Genomic DNA, 20225 nt, shown 5'->3' with positions numbered 1-20225 from the left:
TCTATTAAAGTTATCTGTGTTACCAGAGGCCTGATAAGTTGCTTACATATGTTGTTATCTTTTGTGCTTCTTTGTGTTTCTTTGTTCTGCAGCTGGTTATGTATAAATACTGCTGGGACTTTAGAATAAACCAGCCTTGATCTGCCTTGTTGTCTTGGCTCCATTCTCTGTGATCGCTTGTCTCTCTTTTAGGTCCCTCTCCCTCCCTTAGGTTTCGTTCAACTGGTGCAGCTGGCCCGCACAGTTGCAATCTTTGTTCCAATTACCATTTGGAAATGGATTTCTGTATTCTGGAGGAGATAAAATGAAATAGTCTGTTTAACAGATGCTTCACTTCTGATCCAGCTCCCTGCTAATGGACCTGGGAAACCAGCAGAGGAGGGCCCAAGTGCTTGGGCCCCTGCACTCATATGGGAGACCCAGAGGAAACTCCTGGCTCCTGGCTTCAGTCTGGCCCAGCCCTGGCTGTTGCAGCCATTTGGGGAGTGAACCAGCAAATGAAAGATCAATCTCTTTTTCTTCTCTCTCCCTGTATCTCTGCCTTTCAAATAAACAAATAAATCTGAAAAAAAAAAAAAAGAAAGAAAAAGAGGAGGTCCAAGAATTAAGGCAAGGAGGAGAGAAATGAGAGGAATCACCAGGGGCAGGAGAGAAAATAGTAACCATTTTTTCCAACTGGGGAGTAGAGAATCCAAGCCTAGGGTTTCTAATTTCCTCCTTTTTTATTTTTATTTTTTTCAGATTTACTTATTTATTTGAAAGAGTTACATACAGAGAGAAAGAGATGGAGAGAGAGAAGTCTTCCATCTACTGGTTCACTCCCCAGATGGCCTCAATGGCTAGGGCTAGGCTGGGCCAAAGCCGGGAGCCAGGAACTTCTTCCAGGTCTCCCATGTGGGTGCCAGGGCCCAAGCACTTAGGCTATCTTCCTCTGCTGCTTTCCTAGGTGTATTAGCAGGTAGCTGGATCAGAAGTGAAGCAGCCGGGACCCGAACCAGCATCCATATAGGATGGCGTCATTGCAAGAGGTGGCTTTACCTGTTACACCACAGAGCCAGCTCCAAGTTGTCTGAGATCAGAAGGAAATTAGAGAGATTTGCACCCACATGGGAGACCAGGAAGAAGCTCTTGGTTTCTGGCTTCGGCCTGGCCCAGCCCTGGCTGATGCGGCCATTTGGGAAGTAAACCAGCAAATGGACAAATTTTCTGTCTCTGCCCCTGCCTCTGCCTCTGTCTCCGGAACTCTTCCTTTCAAATAAATAAATAAATCTTAAAAAAAAAAGAAAAGAACTCCAGTGCCTAATGTTTTGAAGTTTCAGGGCCTGCTAAGAATTGAAAACTCCATTTACTCACTGGGAACCCTGGAAGCCAGGCATTCTGTGCATAATTTTTAGATATGCCCTATATCCTGTTCTGATGAGGACAGATTCTTACTAAACTCATGCAAACAGTTGCATTATCATAAACAGCCAAAAATTCCTATAAAAGGTATTGAATTATAGAGAAATAAGGTAGGGTGGGCAAAGGGAACACTTCTGTCTCTGCTTATAAAAATTGTACCTTGGGTCTGCCTATGGCGCTGGCATCCTATATGGGCACCGGTTCTAGTCCCGGCTGCTCCTCTTCTGATCCAGTTCTCTGCTGATGGCCTGGGAAAGCAGAGGATGGCTCAAGTGCTTGGGCCCCTGCACCAATGTGGGAGACCTGGCTCCTGGAGGAGGCTCTTGACTCCCAATAGGCCCAGTTCTGGCTGTTGCATCAATTGGGGAGTGAACCAGTGGATGGAAGACCTTTCTCTCTGTCTCTCCCTCTCACTGTCTGTAACTCCACCTGTCAAATTAATAAATAAAGTCCTTAAAAAATTGTATTTTACCAAAGCATTGCATGCCATAGAAATCACAGGAAAAAGTTTTCCTGAACCTGGAAGATGAAACATTCAAATGTAGAACCAACCAACACTTTAAATAAAAGATATAGAAACACAAATTTCATTAATTTATTAACTAACTCTAGTTTGAGGTCCATTAGCTGTTTTGTGGATTTTCCAGGTTTTCCCTCAGAGTTCTGGACATTCTTAACTAGTCCATCTATCTTAAAGCAGTCAGAAACCCGTTATTCAAAACTTTGGATGACAAAAGCCTTAAAATAGCCATGACTAAAGTTATAAACATCAGCAAGTGACAAGGAAAACCAGTTAGGTTCATTGTATACAGCATTTTAAAAAGCATTTGAAGAGTTTTACAAAATTGCTGTTCCTTTGTGGCCACTGGGCCTGCCTGTGATGCTAAGGGCAGCCTCAAAGATCTTCAGAAAAGAGTCTCTGGGTTATTTTTCAAGATAACAATTTTAACTCTTTTAAGACTTAGCTTTCCCAAGCAGTCACGATTACCTTAAAGACCATTACAGAAGAGATCAAGCGGAAGCTAAGAGTTTTGTTAAAGGGCCAGCCCCCTGCTCCAGAAGTTTATATTAGGGCCAGATAACATTACAAAGGAAAACTAGATGCTTCTTTTTCAGGGTCTGAGGATCAAACTGCTCCCAGTTCTTTAAGGCAGTTGTCACATTTTCTGAAAACAGCCCCAAAGGGGGCAACGTGGGCCAACAAGGGGTGACATGGCCCAACAAAGGGGCACAAAGTGGGTGTGTGTTCCATGGAGACATCCTACCCACTGAAGGGGACATGGAGACATCCTACCCCTTGAAGGGGATCTATGGCACTTTTCTGGCTTCTAAGAAGGCCTGATGTTTCCTCCCTGAGAAGGAAGGTGTCTGATGCTGGCTGGCCAATCCAAGTCTGGAAGAAAGGGACAAAAAGCTGTACTCACCCTTGAAGCACGAAGTCTTTCAGCCCGGGATTGTTCCAGGTGGGGAAGGCGGCCAAAAGGGGCAGGTAGGGGCGGGGAGTGGTGGTGGTGATGTCGGTAGGCTTTTCATCTTTACTCAGGACACAGGGAGCTTGTTAAGATGGAATGGAGAGAAGTGTAGTCCTCACTCCGGAGGGCAACGAGTACTGGGCATCTGCAAATGAGGCCCTTCGGATCCCACCAGGGAGTTGCTCTGGCCAGGAGTCATCAGTTGCTCTCACATGGTTGAGCTGTTCCTAGAGGACCAGACAGAGGAGGAGGAAGGGCCGAGAGTGATCAAAGGCGTATGCAGATTTGCCTGGATGAGCCGCCACTGCCTGTGGCACCACATGTTGGAGACTGGCCCCCAGTGATCACAGAGGTCCCTGTAGAGGCCGGCAAAATGTTGCAGAGAGTGACCAATTGAGGCTGATGTTGCCAGTGGTGAAGGAATTCACTAGAGTAGTCACATGGAGTTAGCAGAGATGGACTTGTTGAATATGCTGTGAGAGAGCAGGCAGGATAGCCAGAGGCCTCATGGACTACAATCCAAGATGTACACTTGTGACTGCAGCATCTTCCTAGTCAGGACGAGTTTTCCTGTGGTCCAACAGGTTTTCCCAGCCATGTAATCTACATTTCTGGGCAGAGCTGAGTCTGCACTGCCTTTAGGGACTTTGTCCATTAACTGCCCTGGGGCAACTCTCCACATAAAACATGGGACAACCACTGTGGTGTAGGCAAGAATCAGAATCAGCCAGAGCATCACCTGGTGTGCTAGACTATACTACAACGTTACAGTAGGAGACAGCATCCTTAATTAAATGGTGAGTGTAAGGCCACCACAAAACACACCAAACACCAGAATTAGAGGAAAGGTTTCTTGTTAGTGGAGGAAGCCCAAGGGGGGAGGGGTGTGGTGGGGAGGGAGGGAGGGTGAGGGGATAGGAGGGGAGTGGAGCTGACACCTGTGGTTGGGTCATGTGGTCACCTGGTTTTCAGCAATGGCACCAGCAGGCTATAGCCCAAGATGGTGTCTGGGGCATAGATGGCACCACAGATGAGGCTGCACCATTTTATTAACAGTAAGACTACTTTCTCCCTGTTTTACTTGGGGAGGGAACTATACCTTTTGCTCCATTTCATGAACCTTAGTTTATTAGACAATAAACGGTAGGGAGGCCTTAAAAAGGAGAAACTAAACTTTCTAAAAATAAAGCCCTGGGTTGAATGATTCACTGAAAAAAAAAAAAAAAGATAAAAGGCCCCTTAGTTTGTGAACCAGGTATCACCATTTGCACATTAAAGGGACTTGGTGAGTGGGGAGAGATGTTTGGTCTAGCAGTTAGTCACAGATTGGGAAGTCTGTGTCCCACATGGGCATGGAGGAGTGGAGTTGCCTGGGTTCCTTGTCTGGCTCCAGCTCTTGACTCCGGTTTCCTGCTAATGTTGACCACAGGAGGCAGTGGTGATGGCTCAGGTGATTAAGTTCCTGCCACTTACTGGCTCTGCCCACTGGGGAGGGAACCTAGCAGAAGAGGGTTGGTCTCTGTCTCTGCTTCTCAAATAAGTAAATAAATAAGTAATTTAAAAAAGAGACTGAGGAAATTATGATAGCTTTTGGTTCTTTTTTTAAATGTGGTATTGTTATTTATCTTGTTTTGTGTGGATTTGGAGAGCAAGATAAAATAGAGTGTAAGCTGCAGGAATGTTAAGAACAAATATTCACTACTAATTCCTAGCACATGAATGGTGCTCAATATGTTTTCAATAAATGATTAGAGTATGTATAACAAATGAAAACTACCGGTCAGCGCCATGGCTCAACAGGCTAATCCTCCGCCTTGCAGCGCTGGCACATCGGGTTCTAGTCCCGATCGGGGCGCCGGATTCTGTCCCAGTTGCCCCTCTTCCAGGCCAGCTCTCTGCTGTGGCCAGGGAGTGCAGTGGAGGATGGCCCAAGTGCTTGGGCCCTGCACCTGCATGGGAGACCAGGAGAAGCACCTGGCTCCTGGCTTCGGATCAGCGCAGTGCGCTGGCTGCAGCACGCTGGCCGCAGCGGCCACTGGAGTATGAACCAACGGCAAAGGAAGACCTTTCTCTCTGTCTCTCTCTCTCACTGTCCACTCTGTCAAAAAAAAAAAAAAGAAAGAAAACTACCAAGCCTTTCTATTTTTCTAGTAATTCAAGTATTCGCGAAGTTAAATAGACTACCCTTGAAAGACAGTGAAATTCTTCATCACTAGGAATGAAACAGCAGCTAAAGAAACATTTCAGATGTGTGATAGGGAGGATTTATTCATTAGGTGGTGGTTAGATATCATAACCTGTGAATCTATAAAAACTCATACCCTGGGGCCAGCGCTGTGGTGCAGTGGGTTAGTCCTCTGCTTGCGGCACTGGCATGCCATATGGGCACCGGTTCGAGACCTAGCTGCTCCTCTTCTGATCCAGCTCTCTGCTATGGCCTGGGAAAGCAGTAGAAGATGGCCCAAGTGCTTGGGCCCCTGTACCCATGTGGGAGACCCAGAAGAAGCTCCCGGCTCCTGGCTTCAGATCAATCGGCGCAGCTCTGGCCGTTGTGGCCATCTGGGGAGAGAACCAGCAGATAGACCTCTCTCTCTCTCTCTCTCTCTCTCTCTCTCTCTTTTTGACAGGCAGAGTGGATAGTGAGAGAGAGGCAGAGAGAAAGGTCTTCCTTTTGCCGTTGGTTCACCGTCCAATGGCCGCTGCGGCCGGCGCATCGTGCTGATCCAAAGCCAGGAGCCAGGTGCTTCTCCTGGTCTCCCATGCAGATACAGGGCCCAAGCACTTGGGCCATCCTCCACTGCCTTCCCGGGCCATAGCAGAGAGCTGGCCTGGAAGAGGGGCAACCAGGATAGAATCCGGCGCCCCAACAGGGACTAGAACCCGGTGTGCCGGCGCTGCAAGGCGGAGGATTAGCCTGTTAAGCCACGGCACCGGCCTCTCTCTCTCTTTGTCTCTACCTCTCTCTGTAACTCCGACTTTCAGATAAATAAAATAAAATAAATCTTTTAAAAAAACCTCATACCCCAGTTCTTTAACTCTAAATCCAAAGGTCTCTCTACGTAGACTTGGGAAGAGTATAAACAGTACTGATGACTCAAAGAACTCTTCAGTGGCAGGTATCAATGGCATGTTTATTAAACAAATGCTCATGACAGATTTTCACAACAGCAACTAATGCTATTTTGTAACACCAAAATTCCTTTACTAAGGAAAAAACTGACAATCAGAATGGATTGATGGATTGAACTGTTTTTCATTTTTTTTTTTTTTGCAGGTGTGTGTGGGGTAAAGCCAGTGCCCTCAATTGTCTTCCTCTGTTTCCTCTTCAGCTTTGTTGGTTCGAATTTTTTTTACATCTTCTCTGGCTAAGTGTCCCCGGAAGGCCGCCTGGATTTTGAGAGCAGCCATCTCCTCTTTACCTTTATCGTCTTCAGAGTCCTTCATTGAGAGGAAAAAAAGTAAGAGGCTTCTTAAATATCCCACATTTTGATGACATAAAAATAAATGTACTATATAGAAAGAACTCAGCTAAAGCATGTGGGAAATACAAGATGTGAAACTGTGCAAAAAAAATAAACGCATAAATTTAATAAATTTAGGGATGCAACTATCTGGAACCTGCTGCTTCCTAAGGGAATTTTATATATTGACACATTGTATATGCACCAAATGGTGAATGCCAAAATAGCAAGCATTTTGTTTTGTCACTCTTTAATACGTCTCTGAAATAAAATATCATTGCCAACTTCTTATTTTGCCCCAAATAATTCCTATTTCACGGTTTCCTGAGTGGTAACATTTTTGGGGGGAAACCAGTAAGAATCCCTAAAGCATGGTAAAAATGGTAAGAAGATTAGTAAATATACTGTTTCAAAATAATCATGATTACATAAAATGGCTTAAAATTATCTCCCAATTTCCAAATTATTGGCTAACCAAAATCATACTTTTAAAGTGGAGTGTCAAAGAGAGTTCCAGAGTTAGTCCAGTAGTGTTGGATGTAACACTGCTAGCTAAACTTTGAACTTTATCATATAGCTTTAAAAAAAAATAGGTAAAAAAAAAATAGGTACAGACAGTGAAATGCATGGCTCTTAAGTGTATTATTGAATAGATACATGGCTATTATTATCTTTTTAAATTATAAAAATAATACTACATATGCATTTAAAAAATTTGTGTTACTGGCAGTAAATGTACTCTACCTTCCCAAATCCTTTTCTATGATATATATTCCAATATATATATCTAAACTATAATAGTGATATATTTATAAATATATATCCTTTCAAAATTTCTATATTTTTCCATGTAACAGTATATCTTCACTTTCTTTTTCTATGTTATTATTCTGCACATAACTCTGCTTATCCTTTTTTATGTCAATATTGTATTCCATTGTACTGATATATTTTGGTTTATTTACTTAATCTCTTATTGATGGACCATAGTACAAACAGTAAGGCAAACTGTGCTCTTAAACTTTTAAATGGAAAACAGAATGCCATAAAACCCTCTGAGATGATGCCCCAAAATGGGCAAATAAATTATGCTCAAATTAGAAATCAACAGATCCCACTCAAACTCATGAAAACCTACATATAGGCACCTGTGAAAGACATAAGGCAATCACACTTCCTTCCTTCTTCTTTGACTCCCCATTACATCTTGTGCCTATGTTAGGCTTATTGGGTTGTATTGATATAATTCTGGAATAATTTGTAAGTGCCGTGAGGAGAAACCATGCTTCACTGGGTGGGAAACAAGGTATTCCTTGAGGGGAATGTTCATTTTGGGTGTCAATTATTGGATAACTAACTGTAACATTAAGACATCAAAAAGAACTCAGAAATTTGGCCTTTGACGTTGCAGAGAGTAAGTCCTTTCTCACTAGGCCTGATCCTTAAGTTTGGACTATGAAGAACACACACAACAATGATGTGCTGATAAATGTGTAACAACTCCAGAAGATTAAAAAAAAAATTAAAAAAAGCCCAGATTTGTGATGTTTGTCATGGCCCTAATACTCCTATAGTGGCTGATTTCAGATTATTAAAATGATGTTACTTAACATGAAGGTGGTTGGAGATGCCAACAATTATCTCTTGAGAGTTGGCTCCATACACCTTTGAATATAGATACCTTTGAAGATGAACTTCCCATGTCTGAATTGCTAGGATGTAGGTTATCAGGAAGACAGATCTTTGTGTAGAGGGTATGCATGGAAGATGAATGAGTTGCATTGCATAAAGCCATTTCTTTTGGCTATACGTAATTCTCTGTGATTTTCCTTTTGTTAGCTCTGAGCCTTTGCCAGTGTGTGGTGGTGGCACTGTCCATTAGTGAAAAATTCCAAGAGTGGAAGCTGAATCTCAAGGATCATGACTGGGACTGTGAGTTCTGTCTACCTTTCTCCACAGGGAGATTTTCTACCCACTGACAATCTAGGAAATGATTTTATTCTTAATGAGAAGAATGTGTTTTCCTTTGCAAGAGGCATAGATGAAAATGATTAACCAGATAGTTTATCACTGATGTTACTTATCTTGAAAGCAACATAGCTCTAACAATATACATAGTAGATTTACTCATATACTTAGGGTATAATTTTAAGCTATATAATATCATTCTCGGGAATCCAATATACATGGAAAATACTACATACTAAGGTCAGGACTGGTGTCTCTTCCTCTGTCACAGATTGAGACTTTTCTTCAGATTCACATTTCTCAGATTCATGCTCCTAGAGAAAAGGGAGAGGGCCAAATAGGCAATGTTTCCAAAATACAAAAGTCTTTCAACAAAATGCCTATGGGCAATTAAATATTAAAACTGAGAAGTAGAAGGAATCATGTTTATCTTTTAACAACAGAAGTATACTGGAATATGAAAAAAAAATGAAAATTCTCAAGGGAGCATGTATAAACAAACATCAAAGTCCCAGAAATTGGTTAAAATGTTTGATCTTCTGCTTTTGCAATGTATTTGCCATTGTTTTATATTAAAAACAAACCAGTCTTATACTAAATGTTGTTAAGATGCTGTAACGAATCCTGAGCAAAGCATAAAAAAGCGGTGCCAATAGTTTCTAAAGTAGAAATAAAACAAATGCCATTGTGCTTCATAGTATGAAGTTGAGTTGACTTTAAAAAAATATTTGAGGGCTGGCACTATTGGTGTAATGGGTAAAGCCACCGCCTGCAGTGCTGGGCATCCCATATGGGCACTGGTTCAAGTCCCTGCTGCTCTACTTCCGATTCGGTTCTCTGCTATGGCCTAGGAAAGCAGTGGAAGATGGCCCAAGTCATTGGGCCCCTGAACCCACATGGGAAACCCAGAAGAAGTTCCTGGCTCCTGGTTCCTGGCTTCGGATCAGCGCAGCTCCAGCCACTGTAGCCATCTGGGGAGTGAATCAGCAGATGGATGGAAGACTCTGTCTCCCTCTCCCCCCACCCCTCCTTCTCTCTCTCTCTGCCTCTGCTTCTCTGTAACTCTGCCTTTCAAATAAATAAATACATCCTTAAAAAAAATTTAAAAATTTGAGAGGCAGACGAGACAGAAAGAACGAGAGAGAGCAAACGATCTCATCCCATCCTCTGGCTCACATCCCAAGTGTCTGCAATTGTTGGGACTAGGCTAGCTACAGCTGAGAGCCAGGAGGGTTGTTTTGTTTTGTTTTGTTTTTGTTTTTTGAAAGGCAGAGATTGAGAGAGAGAGAGAGAGAGAGAGAGAGAGAGAGAAAGAGATCGATCTTCCATCTGCTGGTTCACTACCCAAATAGCCACAACAGCCAGGTCTTGGGCCAGGCTGAAGCTAGGAGCCAGGAGCTTCCTCTGGGTCTTCCAAATGTGAGTGGCAGTGGAACAAGGACTTGGGCCATCTTCTGCTGCTTTCCCAGGAGCATCAGCAGGGAGCTGGAGTGGAAGTGGAGCAGCTTGGACTCTAACATGTGCCCATATGGGATGCTGGCACTGCAAGTGATGGCTTAATCTTCTGTGCTGATACCGAGAGCCAGGAATTCAATCCAAGTCTCCATCCTGAGTGGCAAGAATCTGATTACTTGAGCCTTCACCATTGCTCCCAGGGTTTATGTTAGCAGGATGTAAAAGTCTGACACTGGAGATGGGTACTGAACTCAGGTGCTTTGATTTAGGACATGAATATTTTAACTGATGGCTGTCTGACACTGACTTTTTAATGAAGTTTATGAATTTAAAACTAGGTCAAAGAAGAAATTTCTGGGCTGGTGCTGTGGCATAGCGGGTAAAGCTACTGCCTGCAATGCCAACATCCCATATGGGGGCCGGTTCAATTCTCGGCTGCTCTACTTCTAATCCAGCTCTCTGCTGTGGCCTGGGGAAGCGTACAAGATGGCCCAAGTCCTTGGGTTCCTGTACCCGGGTGGGAGACCTGGAAGAAGCTCCTGGCTCCTGGTTTCGGATCTGTGCAGCTCCGGCCATTGCGGCCAATTGGGAGTGAACCATTGGATGGAAGACTTCTCTCTCTCTCTGCCTCTCCTTTCTCTGTATAACTCTGAGTTTCAAATAAATATTTTTTTTTAAAAAAGAAGTAATTTCTGCTTTAGGAAATGATTTAAATATAAAACAAGAAATCAGCTATGCCTATTTGACATGACTATTGAAGTCTTCTTCCAAAATAGAGATGTCACCAATTCATCACACATGGGAAGAGCCTCGTTAACATATAAAACAGAAATTTAAGGATATATAAGCTAATCAAACAAAGCTTTTAGAATTTAAAAAAATGCCTGAAATGTTTATGTGACAGAATGGTTGAAAATTTTTCTACAATATTCCTTTGATTTTAATGAAACACGAGAGAAATGAAACATGAACATAGAGAATAAAATAAAATAAACAGATCACCCCCATATCTGTAGGCACAAATGGATAGAACTTACTTCACGTTTGAACTCATGGAATAAGTCACAGCTACTTCTCCAGGAAACCCCCTAACTGTATTAGAGGATCTACCAACACCTGACCTTTTAGGTAGATTGGCTAATGGTATCATCTCAGTTGTCTAGTGTTCTCAAATTTTAATGTCCCTTCAAATTAACTTTAGGAATCTTGTTAAAATGTAACTGATCTGCAGGCCTGGGGTAGGGCCCAAGATTTTAAATTTCTTTCAAGTTTGCAGTTGATGCAAGTGATACTGATTCCACACAGCCTTTCCCAAGCAACCTTCCTCATCCGAACCACAGAACACAGAGAATGCTTTGTCTATTTTTTTCAATTCTCCCAAGGGTGGCATGGAATTAGACTCATTCTAGATAAAAGGTAAGGCACTGATTTCCCACCTGTGACAGTTTAGGGCTTAACTTGGTTTAAGGTTTATTTATTTATTTTTTTTTGAGGAACCGTGGTTGAGAAAGTCTGTCTTTGATAGGTTGCTTCAGAGAGAGACAGGTTCAGTCTCTGAAGAAGTTAACTTTACAGAGAAAATCCGATACTATCTCCATCTTTAATTTCAATCAATGTTTTGTAACATGTAAATGATAATGAAATATTGGAGTAATAGTGTTTTATTTTATAAAATATCATTCATTAATTCAACAGGGATTTGTTGAGTACCTGCTACTGCTAAGCATTGTGATGCTCAATAAAATTTGAATAAATGATGCATAATTATTTTCTATTTTTCAAGCACCTTTCTTCTGTTGGTAATCTTTAAATTTGAGCCAAATGTCATCTTTAAACTTGAGCTAATTATCTGTGTGTGATTCAGAGACCTTAGAAAATAATTCCTCATGAGAAAAATGGCACAATTAAACAGTTTGAATAGGTTATTTGTCATACCTCACACAGTCCTTACAATTCTGGGGAGACTCTAAAAGTCTGTTTTGTGGACAGGCAGAATAAACAGCCAAATCCAGTAGCTTCATAGAACTATACCTGGAACGCATGGTTGTTATAGAAGCGGTCATCAACCTTAGCCCCCCATTCAGCTGGATCAAAGTTGGTTTCTGAATAATAAAGATACAGTAATGTCAGACTCATTTGGGCTCATTCAAGTAAATCTAGAATAGTAACAAAATATGTTTCTTGTTTCAAATCACAGGTTCTTTACTGACAAGTTGAAAATTTATTGATATTGCACTTAGCCTAACACAGAAGACATTACTACCCATGATCATTGAATACAAGTATCCATGGATTTCAAACTTTTCTGAACCAAAAATAAGCTTATTATTTAATTCAACTTTCCATGAACTTTTTGAAGTACCCTCATATATGATGACCAATTAAACATTAGATGAGCCTATGGGAATATTTAGAGAAGCACTAAAAAACATAATTTCTGCCTTTGCAGAATTTCTAGAGAGAACAAATGTCAATACTTAGTGTTAATACAGGCACTTACAGAAAAATATATAAAAATAAATGCTAAATAGTCAGGAAGTTTGGAAAAGTGAAGGATGGGAGAGTTATTTTTAATGATGCACATAAGATTGACATAGAAAGTGATACATACATTTAAACAAAATTTATTCTTTTTTCATTATGAAACTTTTCAAACTTAGTAGTGAGAACAGTGTAACAAATCTTATATGCATCACTTGGATTCAATAATTATTAACTCATGATCTATCTTGTGTTACCTATAACCTTTTATTCTGATTAATTTTTTTTACCCTTTCTTCTATTTCAAAGTCTACTCCAGGTATCCTAGCATTTTATTTATATTTCAGTATGCATTTCTGATACAGTTTAAAAATATAACCACCTTATCATTAGCACACCTAAAGATACTAACAATATATATATATTTTTTTTGACAGGCAGAGCGGATAGTGAGAGAGAGAGAAAGAGAGAAAGGTCTTCCTTTTCCATTGGTTCACCTCCCAATGGCCGCTTTGGCCGGCGCGCTACGGCCGGCGCACCGTGCTGATCTGAAGCTAGGAGCCAGGTGCTTCTCCTGGTCTCCCATGCGGGTGCAGGGCCCAAGGACTTGGGCCATCCTCCACTGCACTCCTGGGCCATAGCAGAGAGCTGGACTGGAAGAGGGGCAACCGGGACAGAATCCAGCGCTCCGACTGGGCCTAGAACCCGGTGTGTTGGCGCCACAGGCGGAGGATTAGCCTATTGAGCTATGGTGGCGCCAGCAACAATAATTTCTTAATATTAACTTTCCAGTCAACTATCCAAATTTCCTCCATTGTCTAACATATTTTTTCTTTGTTCAAATTAAAATCCCAAAGTGAGCACACACATTCTTTTGTTATTTTTTTCAATGTTTTAATGTAAAACTCCCAACCCCCTAATTTTTCCTCATAATTTATTTGTTGATAAGATTAGGTAATTTATCCAGAGTTTAGTTATCTCTGACTCTACTTTCATGGTGGCTTTTGACAGGTTCCTCTACCTGTGAATTTCTTGTGGATTGACAGTTTGATCTGCAGGTAAGATCTCATTTGTGAGGCTTTTTTCCTTTGTTTTGTTTTATTTTTTGGGTGAAGAGTGTTAGGAAAAGAGTTGCAGATTGGTCCTCCTCACATGAGGCACCATAAATCTTAGGAAAAGAGGCAAAGAATAGAGAGGAGGCAGTGTACAAATTTACAGCCGGACTGAATTTATCCAGAGAAAATAAATTCATAGAGGTGGGTGACCAACTGCCTGCGTGCACATGATGGAACACGTGGCAGAAGGCCCCAACCCGCAGGGTAGGGGGCAGCAGGTGAAAGGGAATTCCTGGAACTGGTCTTTCAGGTGGCCATGGGGGCTAGGGTATGAAGGCAATAGAGTGTGAGACCCAGTTGAGATTCAAGGGCAAGGAATACATTCCAATGTTTAGCTATCTTCTGGGCAATGAAAGAGAATGGCTGAGGCTTATGTCTTTGTTCCATCAAGAGTATTCTGCTACTGTTGTGTAACTCTGTCAGGAGATTTATCTAGTTATTATCTCTGCTATAATTTTTACATGCTTATAGATGATCATTGCTTAGGTCATTTAAAAATTTTATTTGGTTTATTTGAGAGGCACAAGGCAGAGAAAGAGACAGACAGAATCTTCCATTGGCTGGCTCACTCCCCAAATGTTCACAACAATCAGAGCTGGGTCTGGCCAACTCAGAATCCAGGAACTCCATCAAAGGGTCTCCCATGTGTGTGGCAGGGACTAGAGTACTTGAGCGTCACCTGCTGCCTCCCAGGATATGCATTAGCAATATCAATCAATAAAGAAAAATTTAAGAACAAAAAAGGAAGGTTACGGGTTTGATCCTTGTCCTTTAGTTACCAGTTTTCAGAATAATCAATTGGTTCTACAGGATCCTTAAGGGTGAGAAATGCATGTTCTTTGTTTCTATTATGTACTCATGAATAGTTTTAATAATTTGGATGGATTTCAATCCACTGTATTTATTACTCTCACTAATTCTCTAGTTGTACAAAAGGGAGTTTATGCAGGTGCTCAGATGCCCCTGAGTCCTTCACAAACAGCTCTGGCCATCTTTGATAGCTTCCTCCTCTAGGTGTTAAGCCTCATCTTGTATATTTTTGTCCAGGTCATGGATTCAGTTAACCAAGTAAGAAGTCCTGATTCCTCAGGAATGGTATTTAGAGATGACAGTTTAGGGACTAAGTAGGTGACTTAATTGTATGGGTTGGGCATTGTTTTGAGGCTTTTTTTTTTTTTTTTAATATATTAGAGCTAGAAAATACTTCTTTCTTTTTTTTAAAGTAAAAACATATAATGAACTCACACTTATTTTTCAACTCACATTTAGGATTACAGGATTTTATTAACGTCTTTGATTTATAATTACATGTCATTTTTTCCTTCAGTAAAAAATTTATTCCATCAACACTGGAATAGTTGCTTGCTTTATGTTCTACAGTGTTCTACAGTGAAGGTATTCCAAAAAGTTTATGGAAATAGAATTAAAAATAAGCTCATTTTGGTATAAAAATTTTGAAATTATTTCATAGTATGCATTTTTCACCAACTTTTGGAAGACTCCTCATATACATGAATTTCAATTTTTTTCCACCAAAATAAACTTATCTTGTTTCTTCATTCTTCTTTTTTTGTTTTTACAGCTACATATTATTCCATTGTATGTATTCTTCACTTATTCAATAAATCTACTTTTATAGATATCCAGGTTGTTTCCACAAATGACGATGCAATGAAAAGCATAAAAATGTAATTTAAAGGTAAAATACATATGCAATTTTGGTAGGTATTGCTGAGTTATCCTCCTTGAGGCTGTATCATCTTACATCTCTCCCAACAATATATGAGTGCCTATTTCTCTCTATTTGATATGATAGAGAGGCTGTTGTTGGTAGCTCATTGTAGTTTTGATTTGGACTTCTGTTATTATGGGTTACTTTGAGAATATTTTCATACGGTAAGGGCCATTTGCATTTATTTTTTTGTGAACTATATATCTCTTGTCCACTTTTTTGATTGGGTTATGTATTCTAGCACCTTTTTCACAAACTTTGTTTACAAGGTTTATTAACCCATTGGGATATAAGTTGCAAATATTTTCTCTCAGTTTGTCATTTGTAATTTCATTTTCTTCATGGTACTTTTTGTCATGTAAATGTTTATTTTTATGTTGTCAGTTTTTTTATCTATCTGTTCCCTAATTTGCTTCTGGATTTTTGAAACAATTAAAACAAATTAGCTAGCAAATTTTCTTCTTAGGTTATATAGAAATTCACCCTTTTATGTTGTTTATTTAAAAAATATTTAAATGGGCCGGCGCCGTGGCTTAACAGGCTAATCCTCCACCTTGCGGCGCCGGCACACCGGGTTCTAGTCCCGGTTGGGGCGCCGGATTCTATCCCGGTTGCCCCTCTTCCAGTCCAGCTCTCTGCTATGGCCCGGGAAGGCAGTGGAGGATGGCCCAAGTGCTTGGGTCCTGCACCCGCATGGGAGACCAGGAGAAGCACCTGGCTCCTGGCTTCGGATCAGCGAGATGTGCCGGCCGCAGCGGCCATTGGAGGGTGAACCAACGGCAAAGGAAGACCTTTCTCTCTGTCTCTCTCTCACTATCCACTCTGCCTGTCAAAAAGAAAAAAAAAAAATTTAAATGCCAGACCAGTTTAGCATTTACCCTGATGTACAAGAAATTTATCCATTTTTATCTATTTTCATTCTAATATCATTAAATAAAACATCCACCTTTTCCTTAGTGATTTGAGACAGTTATTACTCATATTGTATGCTAACATCTTTGCTTTTACAAAGACAAAAATGAAGATTAGTAGTTACCTATTCAGAATGCTGGCAAGGAAATTCTTACACCGTGTGGAAGATTGGTCCACGATTGCTTTTGCCTTTTTGGAGAAACTAAATTCTGACACAAGGGGTCTTCAAAAAGTTCACAGGAAATGTATATTATGAAAATAACCTGGGGCTGGTGCTGTGGCATAGCAGGTGAAGCTGCCGCCTACTGTGCCAGCATCCCATATGGGTGCTGGTTCGCATCCTGGCTGCTCCACTTCCAATCAGGTTTTCTGCTATGGTCTGGGAAAGCAGTAGAAGATAGCCCAAGTCCTTGGGCCCCTGCACCCTCATGGAAGACCCAGAAGAGGCTCCTGGCTCCTGGCTTTGCATTGGCACAGCTCCAGCTGTTGCGGCCAACTGAGGAGTGAACCAGCAAATAGAAGACCTCTCTCTGTCTCTGCCTCTCCTTCTCTCCCTGTATAACTCTGACTTTCAAGTAAATAAATAAATCATTAAAAAAAAGAAAAAAGAAAATAGCCATGCATGGATTTCAAAATTATTTTGCACCAAAATAAATTTATGTTTTAATTAAATTTTCCATGAAATTCTGAAGTACTCTCATATGTGTTTCAGTTAGATAATTCACCTTTGGTTGACATGGATTGAAATGGGTGTGGTTCTTAATTTTTTAAAATGTATTACCCATGGTTTATTAGTTAGAGAGATAGTATCCTGAGACCATTAATCTGAATCATCATTTCCTTTTATTACTGTGATCCAGTAACAATGACTCAAATGTTTTTGTAATGGGATATTTCTGAGTTCTAAAATTAAATAATGACTAAAGACTTTTTACTGCATCGGCTATTTCATTAATTTAACATTAATTTATTTAATGGTCACAGTTCATGTCTTTTCCCAAAGGATTTCTCTTAACCTTTCACCTCTGAAAAATGTCTATGTTTTCAGTTGAATTGAAGTTCCAGACAATGCAGCAAATATTCACATTGACTGGATATGGAAAAGCCCAACAACAATCAGGAAACTGGCAAAGATTTTGGGCTCTGCAAGGGGAGGACAGAGAAGACAGGGGGTGGAGCTGTGCAGTGTGGATGGACGCTGTTTAAGTTTAGGCCTTGTGTTAAGTTTCCTCTCTCGATACAATGATTTACAATGGAATGTTTGTTTGCTTGTGGCTATTTCTAGTCAGCTTTACCATTTTGTTGGAGTATTATAATCCAAAGGAATGACAATTGCTTACATGAAATGATTGTTGTAATCAAGAAGAGGTTCTTAGTACAAATTAAAGGTCTAACGATTTCCATTTTGAGCACTGGGTCAGGTCCTGATAGTTAGGAACCTCTAAGTTAGCAACATGGAAATTTTGTTTATGGAAGTGACTGAACTTTGTTTTGGCTCTCAACCAAAGACTTAATTGTTAGTGTGACTCGTAGTCTGTGCAGGATGGGACTTGGAAGAGTATAAAGAATGTAAATTCCCTTTCCAAACTGGCAGTACATTTTTCAGAGCAGTTTGTTTTTATGCCTTTAATGTAGAACAGTTTTGTATACTTCAGTGAGTACCAGTTTACTCAATCTAAGGAATGTATAGCATTACTTTTTACAATACTTATATAACACTCTCAAATGAGAAGACTCAAAATTTAAAGGGAATCACAAACTCTCCTGTCCAGAAGCATAGCTAGTGAACTGCTGGGGCTGCACAGGGCCGGTCAACTGCAAAGCAGAGGGCAAGATGCTATGATCTTTTGTGGTTCCCTTCCACCCTGTGAGTCCACGAGACATACAGTGAAGGTCTTGGCAGTAAACTGATAACATTCAAATAACATGGAACTCATTCAAGACAGCCTGTCAAAGGGGCACACAATTGGTTCAAAGAGCAAGCATCAAATTATTTGTAGCTACCTGCCTCCTAATGGTTTTCTGTAGAATGGAATGACATTAAGCAAATTTTACCATAACCAAATGCTGAGTCTCTTATTTAAAAATGCCTATTGATTGCTTCTCGGCCTTTTGGCTAAGTTCAAGTGTAAAAATGCCTATTGAATAATAGCTTACTCTCTCTTTTCTCTAGAAGGTTCTCAAAATATGCTGCTGCAAAAGCTGGAATGTTGTCCGGTTGCTCCCTCAGAATCTCACGTGTCAGCCCTTCAAGAAGATTCCCAAATCCTTGTGGAATTCGATAGTGGGTGTTGGAAAATGGAATCGACATCTCCTTGGCAAGAACTTGCCTATGTGGTACCTAGAGATTTATTAGAGAGCACTTTCAATGTGTCTGATTTTAACTATGTAATCACAATCATGACAATGATTTCTGAAACCCAGAATTTCTGGACTTCCGTTCTTTTATCTCAACACAACCCAAGTCCGTCCATCTCTTACAAAGAACCCTCTGTTCTGTATTATGATTTAGGGTATTACAAACACAAACCCAGTTAGCCAAATTATTTTGAAAAATACAGATTTTCACTGTGACACTAAGCATGTTTTCTATCCCTCTTTTTCTGTTCTTCTTCTTCTTATTTTTTTTTTTTTTAAGATTTTATTTCTTTAAGAGGCAGAGTTACAAAGAGTGGCAGAGACAGAAAGGTCTTCCATCTGCTGGCTCATTCCGCAAATGGCCCCAAGGCCAGAGCTGGATCTGAAGCCAGGAGCCTCTTCCGGGTCCCCCATGAGGGTGTGGGGCCCAAGCACTTGGGTCATCCTCCACTGCTTTCCCAGGCCATAGCAGAGAGCGGGACTGGAGGAGGAGCAGCTGGGACTAGAATTGGTGCCCATATTGGGATGCCAGCACCTTAGGCGGGGATTAATTTACAGCGCCACAGCACCGGCCCTCTCTTTCTCTTCTTAAAATGGTACTTTTTGCTATCCCATAGCCATTTAAAGAGAATGATTGTTAAATGAATGTTGAACTCATTATCAGTTGCTAAGAAGACCCAGTTTAGGCTCTTAAAAAAAAACTGTGGTGCACTAGGTTAATCCTCCACCAGCAGCGCTGGCATCCCATATGGGTGCCGGTTCTAGTCTCGGCTGCTCCACTTCCAATCCAGTTCTCTGCTATGGCCTGGAATAGCACTGGAGGATGGCCCAAGTGCTTGGGCCCCTGCACCTGTGTGGGAGACCCGGAAGAAGATCCTGGCTCCTGGCTTCAGATCAGCGCAGCTCTGGCCGTTGCGGCCACTTGGGGAGTGAACCAGCGGATGGAAGACCTCTCTCTCAGTCTCACTCTCTTGCTGTCTGTAACTCTGTCAAATAAACAAACAAACAAAACAAAGTAGGAACGAGTCCCGATTCTATTTAATTCTAACTTGTCTAGCTGGAAGCCTCACACTTCCACTTTCCCTCCGCTGACTCATCTAAAGCCTAATCCACACGGCCTCCGAGTACTCTGAACTCTGGAATGAGGAAGCCGGGGTGGGGAGGGGAATGAGATGGTAGGTCGTGATTTTCCAACCCCAGTCCCTGAACCTCTGAGATTGTTTTCCTAGTTTTGTCGTGACCCAGTCTTTTCTTCCCGTGTTGCAATTCAAGGGCTAGACGAGGGGCAGGTGCCAAGCAGTGGGGTAGGCCACCGGTAGGAGGGGAGCACGCGAGACCTGCGGGGTTTGTCAAGGCCGGAAAAAGGCGGGCCCGTGGCGAGGGGCTGGGACTTCGAAACTGGACGACTTAACGAGGCCCACCCCGCGGAGGGCTTTCTCTTTTTCTTGTCTTTTTTTTTTTTTTTTTTTTTTAAACGCAACAGAAGTACGGAATGTTTCTGGGGCTGTACGAGGCCCGGTGAGACCCGAGGCAGGGCTGGGGAGTGGGAGGCCCGGCGGACAGCCGTCGGGGCAGGGTCTTGAGGCCCTGGGATTCAGACCCTCGCAGAACAGGCGGCCTTAGCTCCCGGGACGAATCGGGGATAGTGCAAGAAGACGGCAGACGAAGGCAAAAGGCGAGGCCTCGGCGCTGCACAGGAAGTGGGGGAAACCGCCTCACCTCTTCTTTCTCTCCGAGCTGATACCCAGGATTCCGGTTGTTTTTTCTCGTTGCTGGGGAACCGTTTTTTTTTTTAAAAGAAAAAAAAAAAAAAAAACTACGGCGGCCGGGACGGGGAGCGGCAGGCTTTTCGCCGCCGCCACAGGGACGG

The 20225-nt window shown here is 41.7% G+C and overlaps 1 protein-coding gene across 1 annotated transcript; it reads right to left on the bottom strand.

Annotated features, from left to right (window-relative positions):
- Positions 1-5990: 5990 nt before the first annotated feature.
- Positions 5991-20200, bottom strand: SPA17 (sperm autoantigenic protein 17). The gene is made up of 5 exons (XM_062198444.1): positions 20075-20200; positions 18155-18338; positions 11789-11859; positions 8539-8616; positions 5991-6311 (listed from the first exon to the last, which is right to left on the bottom strand). Exons 2-5 carry the CDS (start codon positions 18306-18308, stop codon positions 6174-6176), a joined length of 441 nt encoding a protein of 146 aa, XP_062054428.1. The 5' UTR covers positions 18309-18338; positions 20075-20200; the 3' UTR covers positions 5991-6173.
- Between the last annotated feature and the right edge of the window lie 25 nt (positions 20201-20225).

The sequence above is a fragment of the Lepus europaeus genome, chromosome 7, assembly GCF_033115175.1.
Source record: "Lepus europaeus isolate LE1 chromosome 7, mLepTim1.pri, whole genome shotgun sequence".
NCBI lineage: Eukaryota > Metazoa > Chordata > Mammalia > Lagomorpha > Leporidae > Lepus > Lepus europaeus.
This window is presented reverse-complemented; position numbering and strand designations above follow the sequence as displayed.